The sequence below is a fragment of the Falco peregrinus genome, chromosome 8 (assembly GCF_023634155.1).
Source record: "Falco peregrinus isolate bFalPer1 chromosome 8, bFalPer1.pri, whole genome shotgun sequence".
NCBI classification, from domain to species: Eukaryota; Metazoa; Chordata; class Aves; order Falconiformes; family Falconidae; genus Falco; species Falco peregrinus.
In genome coordinates, this window is record NC_073728.1 from 45,931,410 (window position 1) to 45,950,135 (window position 18,726).

The window sequence follows — 18,726 nt, forward strand, 5'->3', positions numbered from 1 at the left end:
AAGGTGGGGAGGGCAGCCCTAGGAGGGCGTGGGGCAGCAGCAAAGAGGTGGATGCTGAGCGCCTGTGTCTCCACAGCTGGTGTCCACCCAGGACCACTGGAGTGAATCATGAGCAAAAGCCTGGCAGCTGTGCACAGACTGACTCATGTGGGGCTGTGCTGGGGTGGGTGGCAAAGAGGAGGAGCTCCCCTTCATGGTTTGTGGGATGTTGGACATTCAGCCCCTGCAGTACCCTGCCAAATCTCTTACCAGCATGTTCATTTGAATGCTGCCCCTGGAGCTGAGCCCTGTGCCAAGCCCAAAGCACTTTTCCCCCCCTCCACCCTCCATCCCCACACATACCTGTTGCATGAGAGCACCTGCCCATGAAACCCCAGGCACAACCCATCTCTGTGGAAGAGCTCTGCTCCTATGTACTGACCTGCAAGCCCTTCCATCCAAGCTGCAGTTACACAACCCAAGCTCTGCTCTTGGGAGAAACCAAGATGGTCAATATAGATTACTCCAAAAGGGGCTCTTCCCACAGTCCCCTGCTCCTTCAGTGCCCCAAGAAGCACAGTCTGCTCGCCTGAGGCAGAGAAGGATTGAAAGGGGGTGAGGAGGAGCCTGTCTGCAGGGGCATGTGCCACCTCTGGCACCTTGGTCACGCTCTTCTCACCTCTGACACTGGCTTTAACATCCATCGGTCCAATCTGTATGAAGCTCGGTCTTGGTTTCACCTCTGGGAGCCAGGGTCTCTTGCGACTCAGACCCGCTCAGCCTCCGCCCCATTAGGTCCCCTGTTGATCTTGTCTTCTCTCTGACTTTCTGGACTTTTATGGAGGTCTTAGTCTGCAGCCTTGAGGACCTTCTTTTCACTTCCCACCAGTAGTATAGGCTTCTTTTCCTAGTGGCTTTCCCAAGGGTTGAGAGCACAAGAGGAAGAGGTCACACAAAGGAACAGAAAGAAAACAATTCCTCAGGATCCCTTAAAAATATCTCTTGACTGTTTTGCAGCAATGTCTTCCTGTGCTGTAATCTGTTTACTGCCTCAGTTCTTCAGATGCTCACAGGAAAGAGTGGGTGGGAGAGTAGGTTTGTGGCAGTGGCCTGCTAGGAGGGCAGGAGAAAGCCCATATGTTATCTCATCATTTACATCCATTTTGGCATTCACAGCAATGCCTTGTGGATCCTGCCCAAAGATCCTAAAGACGACCCTGCCCTGGGAGGTAAACATCCTTCAGAGCACCTCTTCACTTGCAAAATACCTGCCTCCTGATCCACTATCTAAAGATGGCATGGCTGGGCAGCTGCTGATCTTGGCAGGTTTCATCAAAGCTGTCTTTAGAGCCATCATGTTGGGAGGGCAGCGCATCACCTCCTCTCCCTTGGAACTGATCCTGCTCTGCAGCGAAGCTGTCGGAGCAGAGTGCCCTGATTCAGCTCCTCTGAGACATCTCTAAAGGCCTGAAAAACCTGAAAGCCTGGAGCTATTTAGCTCCCACATGGCTGGGTTCTCACATGCTCCAAACTCCCTGATGCTCCTGAGCAGCTGCAAAGCTGCTGCCAGGGAGACTGACAGTTATTCATCCCTGCTGGGGGGGGAACTTCTTGTCTGAGCTCAGGACTGAGTTCGTGCTCTAAATGTCTTGCTGATGTAGTCTGATGTTCCTCTTACACTAATCTGTTAATCTTTCTGCTTCTTCATCAAAAGCACTCAAGCCCAGCAGAAAGCAAAATCAGTATTTCAGATGTTTGAAGAGCCCTTCGTTATCATTCAGGCTGGGCAAGACCTTTTGGGGTGTTGTGATTCAAGACTCTGGGAGTGCCTGAAGGAGTTTGGGCTGTTTTTTCTAAGGATTTAAAGTAGATCATAGCTTACTAGGGACTCTCGGGATGTGATGCCTAGAGAAGAGAGCTCAGAAACCTCTAACGCTCAGGTAATTTTTTTGAGCCACGATCTGCAAAGTCTGGCCCAAGGACTTGACAGCTCACCCAGAATTTGAGGGCAAGGTAAAAGCAAGCTGTCCTCAGCTCCTTCGTACTGGGGGGCTTGTGCCAGTAAGAGTAGTAAAGCTAGACCCGTGCAGGCAAGATAGGTGGCCTTAACAATATTGCTTACAATATTACTTGCCTTACCTGTTTGATCTCTCCAAATGAAGGCTTGTCTTACCCAGTCCCATCATTCATCATTAGGTGCGGGTTGGTTGCAGACCACTAAAGTGAAGGCTCTGCCAATGGCTAGAGCGTGTTGGTGCACAGACTCCTGGAATAGACACTTGACCAATTCTGTGACCAAGCAGGAAAAGCTTCTACCCTTTGCCTATGGAAATGGAGGTGGTTAGAAAACAGAGGAAAATTTTCAATTTAAAAAAAACAACCTGCAAAAAAAGATAATTTTTTCCCCTAATTTGGCTCAAGTCAATCAACGGATATAGAGGTATAAATATATATATATTTCCTAGTAATTTCTAAAGCTGTGATTCTGACTGACCTTTTTGAATTTAGCTTTGTAATTAATACTTGGCTTGAATTCTGAAGGGAAAGTTCCCTTTGCAAGAGCATTTTTTTCATTTTTACATGTCAGCAAAGATATCCCTCCTGCCCCAACTTTGAAACAAGAAACTCACTTGAAAAATTATCTGATTTTAACAAATTGATGTTTTTTTCATGCAAGTCTTCCCTTGAAGCATTTGTGGTTATGTCTCTTTTTTTAGAGTCCCGAGTCTATGGCTTGGGACCACCTGCTTTCCCCAGAGCTTTCAGTACTATCTGTCAGCTCTGCTGGGTGCAACTGGGAGCCAGATTAGCTCATTATTTTCCCAGCATTATTTTCCCACTCTACAGCTGTTGGATTCCTCGAGGGCTTTATTCAAGTGTTGCTCCCAGTCCTGGAACCTTTTCCTCCCTGGGATTTTCAGATGGTTTTAACGTGATTATGAGACCTCCTTCTGTGTCCCGAGCAATTTCCGCTGTGCACCAACTATCTACAAAATGGCTCTATTATCAGCTTGAAGGTGATAGACATTTCAGGACACCATGGTCAGTCCAATTTAGACATTATTCCGTAAAGATTATGACCCCTTTAGATTTTATGACTCCTCAGATGATTTATTTCCATATTTTCCTTTCCAGTCTTCGTTTCAACCAAAGAAAAGCCAAATTGCACATCCTTGATGGGCTCAGAGCTCTGATAGGCTGAGAGGTTAGGCAATCTCTGTCCTGAGGCTGTCTAAATGGGTTTCTAATTGCGTTAGATCTTGCTATGACTTAGATAAATTCGATCTGACCAGGCAGGTTGGCACGGGGCTTTGGCGGCTTCTTTAAGCAGCATGCAAATTTCAGGAGGCTTCAGGGCACCTGTGTGGAGTCAGCCCACATTTTACCCAGATTTATTCATTAAATGGTGCCTTGGGATCTGATGTCCATTTTAGGATGGCTGTTCTGCTATCATTATTTCAGCAGGACTTGTGGCACCTCTTTTCTGACTGCAAGGTCAGCACCTGCTAATTGTCAGCAATGGAAGCCATGCGAACAGCCACTTAGAAGGGTGAGCAGTTGCTTTTCAGATAATCCCAAAGTAATACCTGGTTTTGGGAGGTGTAATTCACATGAATTCCTGTGAGTCTTTCCTCCAGTTGTGGATTCCTTCTGCAGCTTCATTTGCCAACAGCGAAGGAGCTGAAGGGTTGTTGGGAACAGCCCTGACTTCAGACACCGGGGATGGACACAAGGATTTGTGGGTAGAGCACAGCCGTCAAACGAGATCTCATGAACATCAGGTGGACCAGAACTGTCAGCCCCATTGCTAATGTGCCTTGTGCAACCACAGCATCTGTGATGGAGGTGACCCCAGCAAATCGTCAGACTGGTAGATCAGAAAAGCGGCCCTTTCAGTCTGCTAGTAGTCCTGTTCAGAATAGCCAGTGCTTGTTCGGAGACACCACCTTCCATGACAAAACTTTGGCAAGGCCTGAATGATTTTTGAATGCAGGAGGGGACTTAGCCCTGTGAATAGACCACACCTTTGCTTGAGCTGGGTCCGGTCCATCTATCTCCATCCTTTGTTTCTGGGACAGCTGGAGCTGCACGCAGGCAGTTGTGCTGTCTGATTGCTCCATCCCTCCTTTGTCCAAAGCAAGCAGAGCCCCTGGGACCTGTTCCCTTGCACTGCACCAGCTCTTTCCTCAATTCCTTTGTGTTGTGCTAAAAGGGGGCAACCCAGTACTGCTGGGAACTGCAGCCCTGGCATGCTTTGGCCCACTTTACAAAGTGACAGTTAGCCCTTGAGACTCTGAAAATCTGGACCTGGAGATGCTGTGGCAGGGCAGAAAGGGACCTCTGGGGCAGACAGAACCCCCAGACCATGAAGGTTACCAGAGGGGCACAGGGGGCAGAAGTGCAGTCCGTGAGGAGTGGAGGGTTACCATGGGTTCTAGGAGGCTGACACCAAGCCAGGGCAGCATTTGCCTTTGCTGCTTGTATGCAAACACTCTCCCTCACTGTGCTGCTCTACCTGGTGCCACATCATGTTGTGAGCTCTTCACATCATGTGCAGGTATGACAGCCCTGGGCATCGGGGTGGGTGCAGGAGGAGTGGGAGATGCCTTTGCAGGCTTTCATCTCCAAAAATCAGTGCAGAGGCTGGATGGTGTGCTGCATGGGAAAGGATGGGAAGAGCTATCTGCTCTGATTCCATCCTCACCCCAGAACACCGGCATAAGCACGTGCTGTTGCTCAGACAAGCCATAAAATGGTCGACTGCTTACAGCCATGAGCTGAGCTTGTGTCCTGTTTCCTAGAGCTAGAGCGTTGCCCTGGATGGTTCTTGGCAATTCAGGTCCAGCTTTCCTTGAGGCTTGCCCTGGTTTCCATGGGCATAATATTCCCCTCAGCCTCCTGCTCCGAAGCTTGTGTTGCATTGCGCTGGAGCTGTACTCATCTGCAGACATGACACTAGCAAATAAAATAATTCCCACATGCAGCAAAGCCTCCATACATGAAAAGCTGGATCTGTGTAGTTTGGAGCATGGTCCCTGGTCTTATCTTTTCATTTTTTCAGTAACCAGGGATGTTGCATAGCTCCAGGTTGGTTTGTAAAAGAGAGGGGTTCATGAATTAATCTGAAGTTGACTGACTCATGTGCTACAATGGCTCCCTTGTCACTTATTTTTATATTCTGGGCATTGGGTCTGACATTGCCTTTCACTTTCAGCCCTGTGAGTTGCTGCATTGTGGTGGCTGTTGGGGAAGCAAGCTCCTTTGGCAGCTGGCTGAAAGGCCGTTGAGGCTTCTGGCATGTGGGGAGGCGCAGGAGCAATTGGAGGCTGCCAGATGAGCCCATTAGCCGTGGATCCTGCTTTTGGATCAGCAGCGAGGTAGTTAACAATTTTGATATTTCCACCACTCCAGCATTACTCGGCGCTTGGGGAAGGGAGGGGGAGCAGGGTGGCTCACCTCTGTGGGGGCTGTTGCACTGCACCATTCCTGTTGGCAGGAAAAGGGTGCCTGGGGTGGATTTTAAGGTTTCCTTTGTGAACAGTGCAATTTCTGGTCTGTCAGATGGGACCGCATCTCCTGCCGCTTGGTCCATGCCTTCTGTGCAGGGGGTGATGCTGCACATTTGCGGGGAGCTGGTGTAGCACCCTGCAGCCCTCTTCCCTCGTAGCACTGCTCTCACTTTGGCTGGGTTTGTTTTCCCCGGGTTTAGCCAGGAGAATCAGCTTGGAGCAGGGTCCAAATGAGAGGTTTGTGATGAAGGGAACAGGCAGGAGGGAGCAGAGTGGGACTGAGAAGGGAGGGGGTCTCCTTAGTCCCCCTCCAGCATCTGTGGGTGAGGACCCTCATGGTAAAGGACATCAGGATAGAGAACCCCTTGGCAGGGGCTGGTATTGGGGGGGTTTGGGGTGTGCTGCCAGGACCAGGCAGGCTGGGGAAGGCTGCTGGGGAAAGCCTGAGAGAATTTCTCATTAAAACAAGTCCCTGCTACTGTCAGATGAACCCCAAAACTGGAACCGTGGGTGTGACCCTGACTTCCCCATTGCAGAAAGGCAGTGGCAGAGCTGGCCCGGGTGGAAAGAAGGGCAGCAAAGCTGGTCTGACCTGCCCAGTGTCTGCAGGAGGACAGGCTGCACGTACTCGCACGCTGCAGCTCGCAGAGGACACAGTGGAGCAGGATGCAGTGCGGATCTGTGAAATTGGAAAGGGGTAGAGCGAGAAGCAATTACTCATGTTTTCTCATAACCCTGCAGGTAGGAGAAGTTCAAGGAAAAATTACCAGGCAGCAGATGTAAAACCAAAGGGAAGTGCTTTTTCCATGTAGAGTTCATTGCTGCAGGATGCCATGGAGGCCAGAAGCAGGTGTGGACTCAAAAAGGTGTGAGAGCACTTCACAGAGGATGGGGGTCATTAAACGTATGAGCTACAAACGATTCCTTGCTCAGGAAAAAAACCTGAGCTGCAGTACCACAGAAACCCGCAGGACTTAGCAGGGGATGAATGTTTTCATCAGAGCATACACCGCGGTGTGCTGGGGAAGCCGCCGGGGCCAGTGCTCGCTGCGGAAAGCGGGGGACGGGGGCTCAGCATGCCCCTCTGGTATGCCCGCTGGCACACACGGGTCTCCCCATCAGGAGTATCAGAGCAAGTACTGGGGAGCCCTTGGAAGGAGATTTTTCAGAGCCACAGTTCCTCAGCTAAGAAAATAGACAGCGTTGCCCCAGATCCCATTCTAGTGCAGTGGCAAGGTGGAGACAGCAGTTAGAAATAGAAAAACAGTAAATAGTGGGGGGGGAAAGGGAGGCAGTGTATAGCAATTAGTAGAAATGAGTAGTTATGGAGTGCAGAACATTGACAAGGAAAGCCAAAGACATTGGGGGAAAACCAATTTTGACAAGCCAAACACAATAAGGAGCACTTTAAAAAATGTGCTAGCAAGAGGTGGAATCCAGTAACTGTAATTTCCAAATGGAAATTGCAAAATTGTTAATTATGTAGAAAAATGCAAAAGTATTCAATAAATAGGTCTACTAATTTGGACTGAGACATAACAACATAGAATGCAGTACCTGCCAATGCATTGGTAACCAGCAAAGACATTCAAAATACCATCTCCTTGAAATAGTCATATTTGAAATAATCAAATAAAATAGTTTGTGCCAAAGAGTCTTCAAAGGCCTGGAGTAGGAGCTCTCTGATCCAGGGGTGTTAATGGAGCTGGGGACCCCAGGATGGGCTAGGAGGAGTGGGAGAGCAGCTGGAATAGTGATGGGGATGCTGGGTGCAGAGCAGGCTGTCCTCGCCAGCCCCGGGGAACAACTGGATTAATAGCTGAGGCAGGAAACTCAATGATGGAAATAGCATTGACGTCAGTCAATGTGTTTTGATGGGAAGGGATACTGGGCAGTGTCATTACATGACAGGTCCAGCTCTTAAACCTTTCCTTATGCATCTGCTCCTTGCCACTGTGGGGAACAGGATCTGCTCCAGGCATAGCTGTGGGTCTGAAGCAGCAGAACTGGTTGTATGTTGGTGTGAGGTTACAGCATGCAGCTGATCAACTTGGAGTTTGATAAAGATGCTGAGTTATTAATGTGGTGGTGGTGGTGGTGTTATTATTATTATTTAACACTACTCATTATAAGTAAAGCACTGTTAGATAGATGAAGATCTGGTTTATCAAGAGCTTAGCAAAGAAAAGCAGTCGCTGGTTGGGAGTCCTCGTGGAATGAGGTTCTCCCGGAGGAGCTCTTCAGCAGCAGTGCTGTGCCCGCTGCCATTCAATGTTGTAATCAACGATCTGGAAGTAAATATAAAATCACCGCTGATAAAATTTGCAGCTGACACGGAGATTGGTGGAGTGGGAGATCATGATGAGGATAGAGCAGTCATGCAGAGCAATCCAGATTGCTTGGTAAACTGGGCCCATTTAAACAAAGTGCATTTTAACAGAGCCAAATGCAAGGCTGTACATTGAGAAATAGGGAATGCTGGTTTATATCCTGGAAAGCACTGACTTTAAAATGGATTTAAGGGTCACACTGCATGAGTAGCTCAGTGTGAGCACTTGCGGTGCTTCCACCAAAGGGCTAATACAGTCCTCAGACGAAAAAAACTGAGAGGCAGGAGGAGAAGCAAGGCTCTGCAGAAAGCCCTGGTGAGATGGCACTAGCAGTTCTGCAGGCATTGCCTCTGCTGAGGAATGGGGGAAAACGGGCAAGTAAAGATGAGGACCACAAAACTGACTTGGTGGCTTGTAGGCTGAGACTTAAGGAACCCAGTTTGTTTAACTTCTTAAAAAAGATTGAGGTGTGCCTTGATGTACAAGCAACTTCTTGTGTAGAAAACACTGCGTGCTGAAAGGCTCTTTAACCTAGCAGAGAAAGGTCAAACAACCCCCAATTTCTGTAAGTCAGTGCCAGACAAATTGTTTCAGTGTCTTTCCCTGACTCCAGAACAAGGCTCTTTGGGTGGAGAGCTTCAGCCAGGCACAAGCTACTAGCACTGCACGGGGTGCAAGGGGGGCACTAACCCCTGCCAGTGCCGTGCTGGGTTGGAGGGGAGTGGGGTTAAATGTGGATTGCCTTTGCCCTGCAGTGAGGAGAGCCCTTTCAAGGGCTGCCAGGCAGGATCTGACATTTTAAGGAGGTGTTTTTTAGGTAAAACTGATGCTGTTTGGAAGGAGACCACTCAGGGGAGGGATAGTAGCTGTCACAGACTGGGTTTCTGAGGCTGTTTGTATTATTACAGGCACCCCAAGGAGCCCTAGTTGTTTCGGGGTTTTTACAAATGCAGAGTGAAAGCAGAAGCTTCTAGCTAGGGATAAGCTGCAGTGGTGGAGGAAAGCGGTTTCAGGCAGGCAGGCAGGGTGCAGGAGCAAGCTGTGGGACACATTACCTGGCCTGGTGGGCAGACACCTGTGCGGTGGAGGCTGCTGCAGATTTACACAGCGACACAGCCTGCAGAGTGGGCTGGGAGTGACTCTGGAGAGTCATCTGCACACAGCTGTGCTGAGGCAGGGCTGCCCTCACCTCAGCTCCTCCAGACACACGAAGACCTGAGAGGTGCCTGCCTATCCCTTCATGACACACATTGCACCTTCCGCTTTGGCATTCTATCGCACTTGCCTAAATCTAACACTGTTTTTTTCCATAGCGGCTAACCTCTGTCTTGCCTGCTGCAGCTGAAGGCCATCCCTCTTGCCTGTCCATGGTCAAAAGCAGCAGCTTTCTCTTTGCAGAAGGCTTTTAGGGGCTTGCCTTTGCCACCCTTAGCCTTTTCTTCCCCAGACCAGTTTCTTCAGTCTTTTTATGTTTTGTCATGGCTTCTGACAGCTGTTTCTGTTCCCCTCTGCTGAACTGGTGCACACGTTCTTGAAAGCAGTGGCCAGACTGGACACAGCTCTGCTTCCGAATTCCTGACGAATTCCTGGCTGAGCCCAGCCACAGACAGATCCCAGAGTGACTTAAAGACAAAATGCCTGTTTACGCATCCCAATATAGACGCATTTTTCGGTGAGAGATTGACACGGCTGATGGATAGTCAACCCGTGATCTGCTGTAACCCCCAATCCTTCAGCCAGCCTGCTGCTTGCGCGGTGATTATTTTTCGCAAGTGTGCAAATGTGACAGATATATTCCACATCTGTCATCCAAGCAGTTAATGAAAATACAGGCTAGTGATGGACTCAGGACACAACCAAAGAATTTCATTTGATACATTGTCCTGGCTGAAAGGCCTGTCTTCAGTAATTACTTTCTGAATACAACTTTCCAAATGCCCTGCAGTGGATTGCACTGTATTACCTGAGCAGAGAAGTACTGTGCTCCACCTACGCTGTTTTCCTGTTTTACTTATGAGAAAATAATCTAGAATAGTGTCAAAAATCTTCCTAAAGTCAAGATATAACATTTACTGCTCCTCCTCCATCCACAAGGCCTGATGCCTTTTCAAAGGAAGAAGTTCAATGGCTTGACATGTTTGTTTGTGAGAAACCTACAGTGACTGTTACTCATTTTCTTGTTATCTTATAGGTACTTACAAAGAGATCTTTTATCTGTTTCAGTATTTTTCCAGGAACTGAAATTAAGCTAACTGTTTTATAATTCTCTAGCTCTTCTTTTTTCTCATCTTTAGAGACAGGCGCTATTTTAGCTTACTTCCAGTCTTCTGGAAGCTGCCTGATTCTCTACAAATTCTTTAAAAACATATTAAAAAAGAAGAAGAAGAAGAAGAAAAAAAAAAAACCCTAACAGCTCTGAAGTTACTTAAATCAGGTCTCTAAGCACCTGGGGTGAATTTAATCAGGTCCAACCAACCTAAAAGCAGCTAGCTCATCTAAATGCTCCCTGTGTGTTCCTACCCTCAGTTAGGCTCAATTCCTTCCCCTTCCTCATCGGTGCTAGCTGTGTGGGATGCCTGATTGCCACTCAGTTTTAGTAAAGACATCAGCAAAAAAGCTTAAATGGTGCGTTGGTTCCTCTCTCTACTGATCACCTTCAGATCCCCATCGAATAGTTCCTTTCTTAGGCTCCTTACTACATTTATGGGTGATTTTGTGTCTTTTGCTTCTTTTGGTGTGTGCGTTTCATTCTCTGCACGCATCAGCCTGCTCTTGCCCTGTGAACTTGTGCTACCCTTTCCACTCCTTGGTAATCACAACAAAGAAGGATTTTATGGAAGGATTTGGAGGAGGATAATGATGTAGCTTAATGGCTGTTTGCAGGGAGCTCCTCCCAAGCACGAGGCAAAGCTGGGGAGAGAAAGTGTGAGGTAGGGTCTCTGAAATGTTTAACAAGCAGACAAAAGGAGCAATGGTGACCCTTGATGCAGAACCTCTTAGGATGAGAGATGGTGTCAGGTGAGAGGCTGGAAGGTGAAGGATGATGTCATCTTAGCTCTGTGCTGGGCAGTGATCCCATTAGAGAGGTTATTGGGTGGGCTTGGCGAGGTAGGTCTCTGAGAGCAGCAAGGGTGCATGCAGTGTCTGAGTGCAAAGTGAAGACCCCAGATGAAGGGTGGGCTGTGAGCCGGTGATTCAGGATGCTGTGCTAATGGGTGGCCTTTCTGGAGCCTGCCTGTCATGGGAGAGGGCCACCTGCCCAGGGCTGTCTCTGGGTGGAAGGGGAGGCTGGAGCACGAGCTATGGAGGGAGCTGCTGGATCACGGAGCGCAGGGACTGTGCAAGGTGTGCTCCCTGTGTGAGGTGATGCCTGATAGGGTGCTATGGTTGGGGTAGAGCCCAGCACCACGTCTGTTGGTCTGGCTGCAGGGGGCTGATGATGGACCCTGCTCGTGTTGGGAGCACTGGGCAGGAGCCCTCTGCCTCTGTTTAGGGATCAGGTTTGATGACCCTCTGCCTTTGCCTTCATCTGCTGGGTGGGTGATACAACAGCTTTTCTCTTCTCTCCCAGTTACCTCATCGCCGAGTGACGTTCTCTGCAGCCAGCCAGGCTCAGGACCTGCAGGATCCCTCCCAGCACAGCTACTACGACAGCGGGCTGGAGGAATCAGAGACTCCAAGCAGCAAATCATCATCAGGGCCCCGCATCGGGCCACTAGCCCTGCCTGAGGATCACTATGAACGCACCACGCCCGATGGCAGCATCGGGGAGATGGAGCACCCTGAGAACGGTATGTGCTTGTGGCATGTGTGCCTGCCCCCTCCCCAGGGACCCTGTGCCTGAGGCTCTTCATCCCCAATGCTGCACCTCCCCTGGTGCAGGTGAGATGGGGCGAGGAGTTTGGTTGGGACAGGCTTGTCATGCTTAAGTCTGGTGGGGCTGGGGGGCTGGAGAAGAGGGGAGGCTCAAAGCAAGAGAGCTGCAAGGACATGGTGGGGAGGGCAGATGGGAGTGAGGGAGGGGAGGTCTGGGAGAGGCTAGGAGATGTGGGAGTGGGAAGAGTCAAGGAGGCAGATGGGTTTGGCAGGGGGCAGGTAGGTTTGGCATGATGTAGCCAGGGGGCCCAGCAGGATGGTCCAAGATGGCAGTGCAGGGGTCATGGGGAGGGCATTGCAGCCCAGCCGATGAAGAGCTTGCATGCCACAGTCAGGTGGTCCCATGGGTACCTGCCCCTGTGGCAGGACAGGGGTGCAGAGGCAGGTGGAGCGTGATGCAGCTCTTGGTGCTGTGGTGGGTGTTGGAGCCGTGGGAGTTGCCCGGGGAGCAGAGCCGGAGAGCAGGTTTAGTGGCACAGACTGGGGCAAGGAGAGAGATGGAGTCGAGGGTCAGAGAGTGTGGTGGTGGCAAACCCGAGAGTGACGTGTCTTGCCTTCATTGGGCCCTTCAGGTCACCTCCTGCTCGGGTCCACCTTTACCTGAGAACCTCACCGGAGGTGTCTGTGATCTCACTGTGGGAGAGCTGGTTTTCCCCCGCCCTGGCGCAGCTTCAACCCCAGTTCTGCTCCTTGTGCTGCCTCTGTGCTGCCTGCCTGACTACCCTCAATGAGCCCACTCCCCAAGCTATCTTTTCTGGCCAGCTTAAGTTGCTTCCTTGGACTTGGCTCTGGCTGTGCACATAACATCTACTTTCCTGTACCTGCTGCCTTCTGTGCTCGTGTACTGAGGGGAGGTTGCATGGAGCTGGCAAATTCAAAGAAAACTCTGGGAGGGAAAAAAAAGAGGTGCAAAGGGTTCTCCTGAAGTCTCCTCCTTGACTTGGAGGCAGGTCTGTGTGTGGTGTGAAAATGACTGAGAGTGTGTTCAGCTGGTCTAGGGAGCTGGTCTAGCTGCTGGGTCCCCCTATTAAGGAGCGAATGGGTCCCAGGGAGATTTGTGGTCTTGAAGGTCTGGTGGAGCATCTCTTCCTTCTTCCCAGGTTAGTTCCTGGAGTGACACTGGAGTTCACAATGCTACAACCATTGAAGCAAGGCATGGTGGTGCCAGGTCTGGCAGGGTTCCCAAATCCATTTGTTGCTCTTGCAATATGAGGCATCCTCCTGTTGTGCACATCATTTTCTTCCCGAAAGTACTAGTCAGTCAACTGGGAAAAGTAGTATGGAGAGGTTCCTGGAGTTCTGGCACAGGATGGACAGTACTGGACTTCCCAAGTGCCTGCAAGGAAGGCTGGAAGGACACGTGGGTGAGGAGATGCCACATGGCTGTGCTAAAGGATATGGCAGGGCAATGATGATGATACACCTGGAATAAGAAAGTTTGATCCCCTGAAGGTGACAAGCAACCCAGAGATGATGAGGGAGGAGCAGGGCTAAAAGTAGAAGGAGGAGGACCTGGAGCATCTGCAGCAGGAGATGGAAGACAGAGGGGGCTGCCTGTAGTCCTTGGAATCTTCATTGTCTGCCTGGTGGGGATGAGCAGACCTGAGGAAGGCTAGGGGACACTGCCTGGAGCAGTAGCTCCCACAGAGACAGAGCACCCAGGCACGGCATCACCAAAACCCAACCTGCCCTATAGATCAGGCAGCTCCCTACCTTTGCACAAGAGACCCTGTGTATGTTCACAACCCAGAAGGACAGAACTCACCACACACCCATCCATGAGCTTCCGAAGCTCTACAGAGGTTTGCAGGGGATAACCATAACCCTCTTCTGCTCGCTATCCCCCAGCCTGGCCTGACTCCCTTCACGTGGTGGTCGTTGGGCAGTCAGGCTCCAATGCTTCCAGCAGTCATCCTGGCCTGTATAAACCAGGTGCAGTGCAGAGGCCATGGCAGGCCAAGGCTCTGGGGAATCTACTGGCATTAACCCTAGTTGGTCCTGGTGCTCTGCAGATAATCTGGCAAAGGCAGTTCAATGAACTTGAGGGGCTGGGGTCAGGGTCATGATCTGTTAAGCAGACTATTAGGGGACACTGGCACCAGGCCAGGTGATTTGGAGATTAGGAGGTACTGATCGTGTTAGGTCAGTTCATCAGAGTTGTGTTTCCCACGGTCTGCCTGCCTGAGATGTGGCACATCAGATCGCTCCGTGGTGCAAACAAGACCTCTCTGTCTTGTTTGTCCAGAGAAGGGTCACGTCTTGCTTCCTGCAAAGAGTCTCCAGTGATGTGGGACCATCATGACCTTTTTGGGGACTGTCTCACCATGCCCTTGTCTTGGCTTCTGCAGCTGCTCAAGCAGCACGATCCCCTCAAAGAGATCAGATTTTGGTTTTTTGTGAAGCTGGGAAGACTAAGCCATTCTTGACCTTATATTAAACCGAAGAGACGAATTGGATCCCACACACCCTATCTCACGGCATGAGCGCAAGACTGACACGACTGTGCATTTTCTAGGCTTTCATCTAGTTATAAATATCCAACATAACAGGACTTCCATTGCTTTCTCCAGGAGATTATCCCTGCAGCCGAACCAATCTGATAAGCAACTATGGAAGGCTATTTATAGCTTTTCAACTGGAAGACAGATCCATGCCTTTTCTTTGTAGATGGTTCTTCACTTGATTAACACACATATCAGTGTCCTCCTTTTTTGGACACTTTTTACTGTGCAGACTGCAGTAAAATGCTGTATTGCAGGGGCTGAGCCAGGTCCTTTTCAGGAGGAATTACGATGTTTCTGATGAAGACTTCTCCAGTATCTTGGCACTGATGTGCCAGCTCCTCAGTCATCCCAGGCATTTGTCATCCCTGGTATTTTACCTAGCTGCCCACTGTTTCCTCCCCAACATTTTGCCATGCTGTTATCTACTTTTGTGGGGTACACTGAGCTGGGAACTAAGCTCAGTCTCCCACTAGGCCACCCGTTGCTTTTGCTAAAGACATCTGCTCCCCCTGTATCACAGATTTGCTTTAGTTGGAAGGAACCTGGGAGTGATTCTGCTCTTCAGAGGATCTGCCCTGCCATAATGCATGCAGAGCTTGGATCGTGAAAGTGCCAGTCTCTCTCAGTTGACGATGGAGAGAATTTAGTAAGATTACAGGACCAAATATGTGCAATTTAGGAAATGCTACACGAAGGCATTTCACTCTGTCCCTGTGTGGTACAAAGGTACCTGAGATGATGATATATTGGATGAAATATTTCAGAATTATGTTCTTCAGCCCAGAGGACAGGGGCAAATGTTTAATCTGTTTTATCCCTGTTATTTGAAATGAGGACCCCATGCCATTTTTAATGCATGCCGTTACAACCCCACACTGAATATGTAATTAACAATCATCTCATGAGCTTTTGCAATGCACTTGATGCAGTAGTATCTGTACTTCACAGATGTTAATGAGTTTATCCTCATAGCTCTCCTTCCAGGGAAGAAATTCCACCATAGGTAGGGAATGAAATAGAAAATTATAATCTGCATTTCTGAGATGTCTGCTAGCTTTGGGTGACCCCCGGAAGAGCTGGCAGCTTCTCGGTCTGCTCTTCTTGGAAGGTGAGAGCCACCATAGCATCTCAGTACTCCTGAGTCATGAGGCAGGTCTCCAGCTGCTCCTGGACGGCGAAGCCAAGGCTGCATCGTCTGCCTCCGGGCAGCTGTGACGTACGAGATGCGAGCAGCATGGTTTTGGGACTTTGTGGCAACGCTAGATATAAAACCCTCTTGCCTGGTTCACGGCCATAGGCTTTTCTGACAAGACCAGCCTTTTTCTTACAGACTCCTACTTTCTCTGTACACCTCAGCACAGCTTGAACAACTGAATTGAGATACCACTTCCAGGGTTTGACTGCTGGACTTAATAAAACCCTTTTGGTCCAGATTTTTCTTTGTTTCAAGAGAGACTGCTAGGCTGATGCATTGTGAAGCCAGAAGGAGCAGCTTGTCTAACCCGCCGCATGACACAGGCCATAAAATTTCACCCTGTGATTTCTTCATCTCACCATGGCTGTACGGAAGCACTTCTTTGGAAAGAGCCCATTCTGACAGCAGATTGCAAATGGTGGCAAGTACGTGAAGCCTCTGATGAGCCTTGCCAATGGTAGATCCTCCCTGCCCCTAGTTTCACAAGCCTATGCTTAAATTCTGCTTGACCTTCTCTAGCTCCCATTTCTTTCCATTGAAGCTTATGATATTAGAATACACCTCGCTTGATGCATGCTTGTAGATCACATGCAAGCAAGTCAACATCTAAAGTTCTTTTTGATACACTCAAAAACTGAGTCAAGTCCCTTACTGTGAGCAGAGCCAAGGCAAGACATTTTGGCAGCTGGGTCTCTCTTCCTTTCCTCCCACCCTTCCTCACGCTCCTCCCAGCCATTGCCATGTGCTCATGACACCACCACAGACCTGCAGCCCCATTCCTGGGCAGCAGCAACATCTGGCACATCTTGGATGTATGTGCTATTTTTTGGCAACCCTTGTGAAGGCAGCCTGGGGAGATTTTTTCCTCCTGCTCCCCTTTGCTACACTCCTGATTATAGTTGGAATTCTTCTGTTCCTTCATATAATTTTTTTCTCTGCGTGATCACCCATTTGCCAACAAGCTTTTAGCAGTGTGGATGTGTCCAGATGATAGCCCACAGCTCTGCAGAAGCACTCAGTGGCATCCATAGCAGCACCAGGCACAGAGATAACGTGACTGCTAGGATTTGTCTTTATAGTCTCATGACAAGCATGTGTGTCCGTCGTATGCAAACAGAGGTGCTTCTGGCTAGCACTGGGCTGTGTGTGCACCCTGCAATAGCACAGCACCTTGAGAAGGCAAGTGGCTCAGAAGGGGACTCCCAAGCCAGCGGTCCCTTCTCATACTCGTGGTGATGAGATGGATTTGCAGCACTGGGAAGCTACTAGCTCCTGTCTTCTGTTTAGTATCAGTCCAACCATTAGCTTCCTTTTAAGGTTCTCAGTGCTATTGTTCAGTTCCTTCCAGCCAGCAGATGGGACAAAAAAAATTACTTTGTGTCTTTTCTCTGGCAGAGTGAAGTCTCTAGATCTTAAAACCTATTCTTCTTTTTTGGTTTTTTTTTGTTGGGGTTTTTTTTTTCATTATCTTTAAATGTCCCTTTTGTCTTGCAGAAAGTGTTCCAGGCACATGTTCAGTCTGCAGATTTTTTTTTTTCAAACATACCCTGCAGCATTTTTGCTTTGTTGCAGAGCGCTGAGGAATGCTTTTTACTGGGCTCCAGTCTGGGATGTGGGTTTCGAACTAGCTCTGTGCCGTTCCTGCTCAAACACCACGGTGAGCCCAGATAGGTTGTCTGGTACACAGACCTCTTCTGTTGCTTAAAGATCTCACACCTTGTAGGAGAAAACGGAGGGTATAGCATAGGACAGGATAAATGCTGCTGCCTGTGAAGTAAAGAGATATGGTCTCTGGCTGGTGCTGTGCACAGTCTCCCCTTTTTTTGCTGACTGAGGACAAGCAAGTCACACATCTGACCAGCTGAGGACCATTGGCTTGGGTCTGACTGGTGCCTGGACTCCTCTCTAGCTGAGATCTTGTGCGGGTTTTTTTAGCTGATCTGCCACCCTTTCTTTTTTTAACATGACTGTTGACATCAGGGCTGGAATTACTTGTTGCAGATGTTTTGTCATTACTAGTAGTTTCCAAGTCCTGCTCTTGTTTAGCATACGCATACTCTCCCTGACCATCTTCTGCATCTCATCTAGTTCTACAGATCACATCTGGGTTTCTCAGTGGTCTTCAGCTCTACAGGCATGCATTTATTCATAATAAATTGTAAGCTTCTCTACTTTCTTCACTTAATGTTGGTTCATCTCCAAAGACAGCTTCTGATTTTCCTAATCACTACTGAAGAGAGATGTGGGAAAAGATTTGTATCGTGAGAGACAACATCCAGCAGATTGCAAATGCTCATGGATTACACCATCTTGGTTTCAACATGCCATTTCTGCCTGAGCAGTAATTTCAAACTTGTTCTCACACTATTTCTTCTTTTCCATATTTTCCAGCACCCGTGTCTGGGTAAACTGTCTCTTACGAAAGAGCCATTCAGGTCAGAGCAGTTGTGACATGCCACATCAACCAGGTCACCTTCCTTAATTGTACCAAAGATCCCAGGGTAAACAGGGTACAGCTGTTTTTTCTTTTCCAGACTGAGTAACAAGTACATTACTACTAGCTACAGAGATGTCTTTAATCCTCTCAAGACCTTCTAAGAAGGATGCTACTTGCTTCAGATGTTGTCCAAAATAGCTTTAATAACTTATTTGACAGTGTCTTTCTTGTCTCATAGGATTATGTGGTCTTGCACATGTTAAGACTGTCCTCAAGTTCTCCAAAGATCTGTGGCAGATCCTGGACATCTCTAGAGGAGTTATTTGAAGGAACCAGATTTCCCTGTTGGATTCTGATTACTTTTTTCACTCTTTCTGTCCCTGAACTGTGGTTGCATTATGTGATTATGAAAAATCTAGGCAGGGCAGTCATTCTGAGTCAATGCTCGAGAGACAAAAGGCTTCATATTTCAGCAGGAAGGTGCCTTCTCTTGTAGAATATATAGGTCCCTATGGTTGTATGTGTGCCTCCTGCATTTGAGATTGGATTTTGGAGTTTTCTGCTATTCCTTGTGATCCTGGTCTGAGCTGTGATGTCTTCCATTCCCTCTTGCTCTCTGTAGCAAGATGATGGAAATTAGCGAGTGTCATCTCCCTTCTTTTACGTCCTTCACATTCTTCCTGCTCTGAACCTACTGGGTGGAGAAAATCCTGTCATTTTTCTTGATCTTTATTCTTTCTTCCTTTGAAAGCCCTACCCAACTTGATCCTCATCCTGCACTATCGTGAGTGCACATCTCCAGGAGTGACCCTGCTCTAAATTTGCTGATTTACTGGGCAGTACTGCAGAGACCCCAGGCTTGGAGAGTGTGCCGAAAGCTAGCCCAAAACTCACC

At 48.8% G+C, this 18,726-nt stretch overlaps 1 protein-coding gene across 2 annotated transcripts in view; it reads left to right on the forward strand.

Annotated features, from left to right (window-relative positions):
• Window positions 1-18,726, forward strand: part of PCDH1 (protocadherin 1) — a 53,053-nt gene that overhangs the window by 16,140 nt on the left and 18,187 nt on the right. For both annotated transcript variants that reach the window (XM_055812467.1, XM_055812468.1), the window contains exon 4: window positions 11,391-11,610. In XM_055812467.1, coding sequence (XP_055668442.1) covers window positions 11,391-11,610 — 220 coding nt within the window. The remainder of the gene's footprint in view (window positions 1-11,390; window positions 11,611-18,726) is intronic.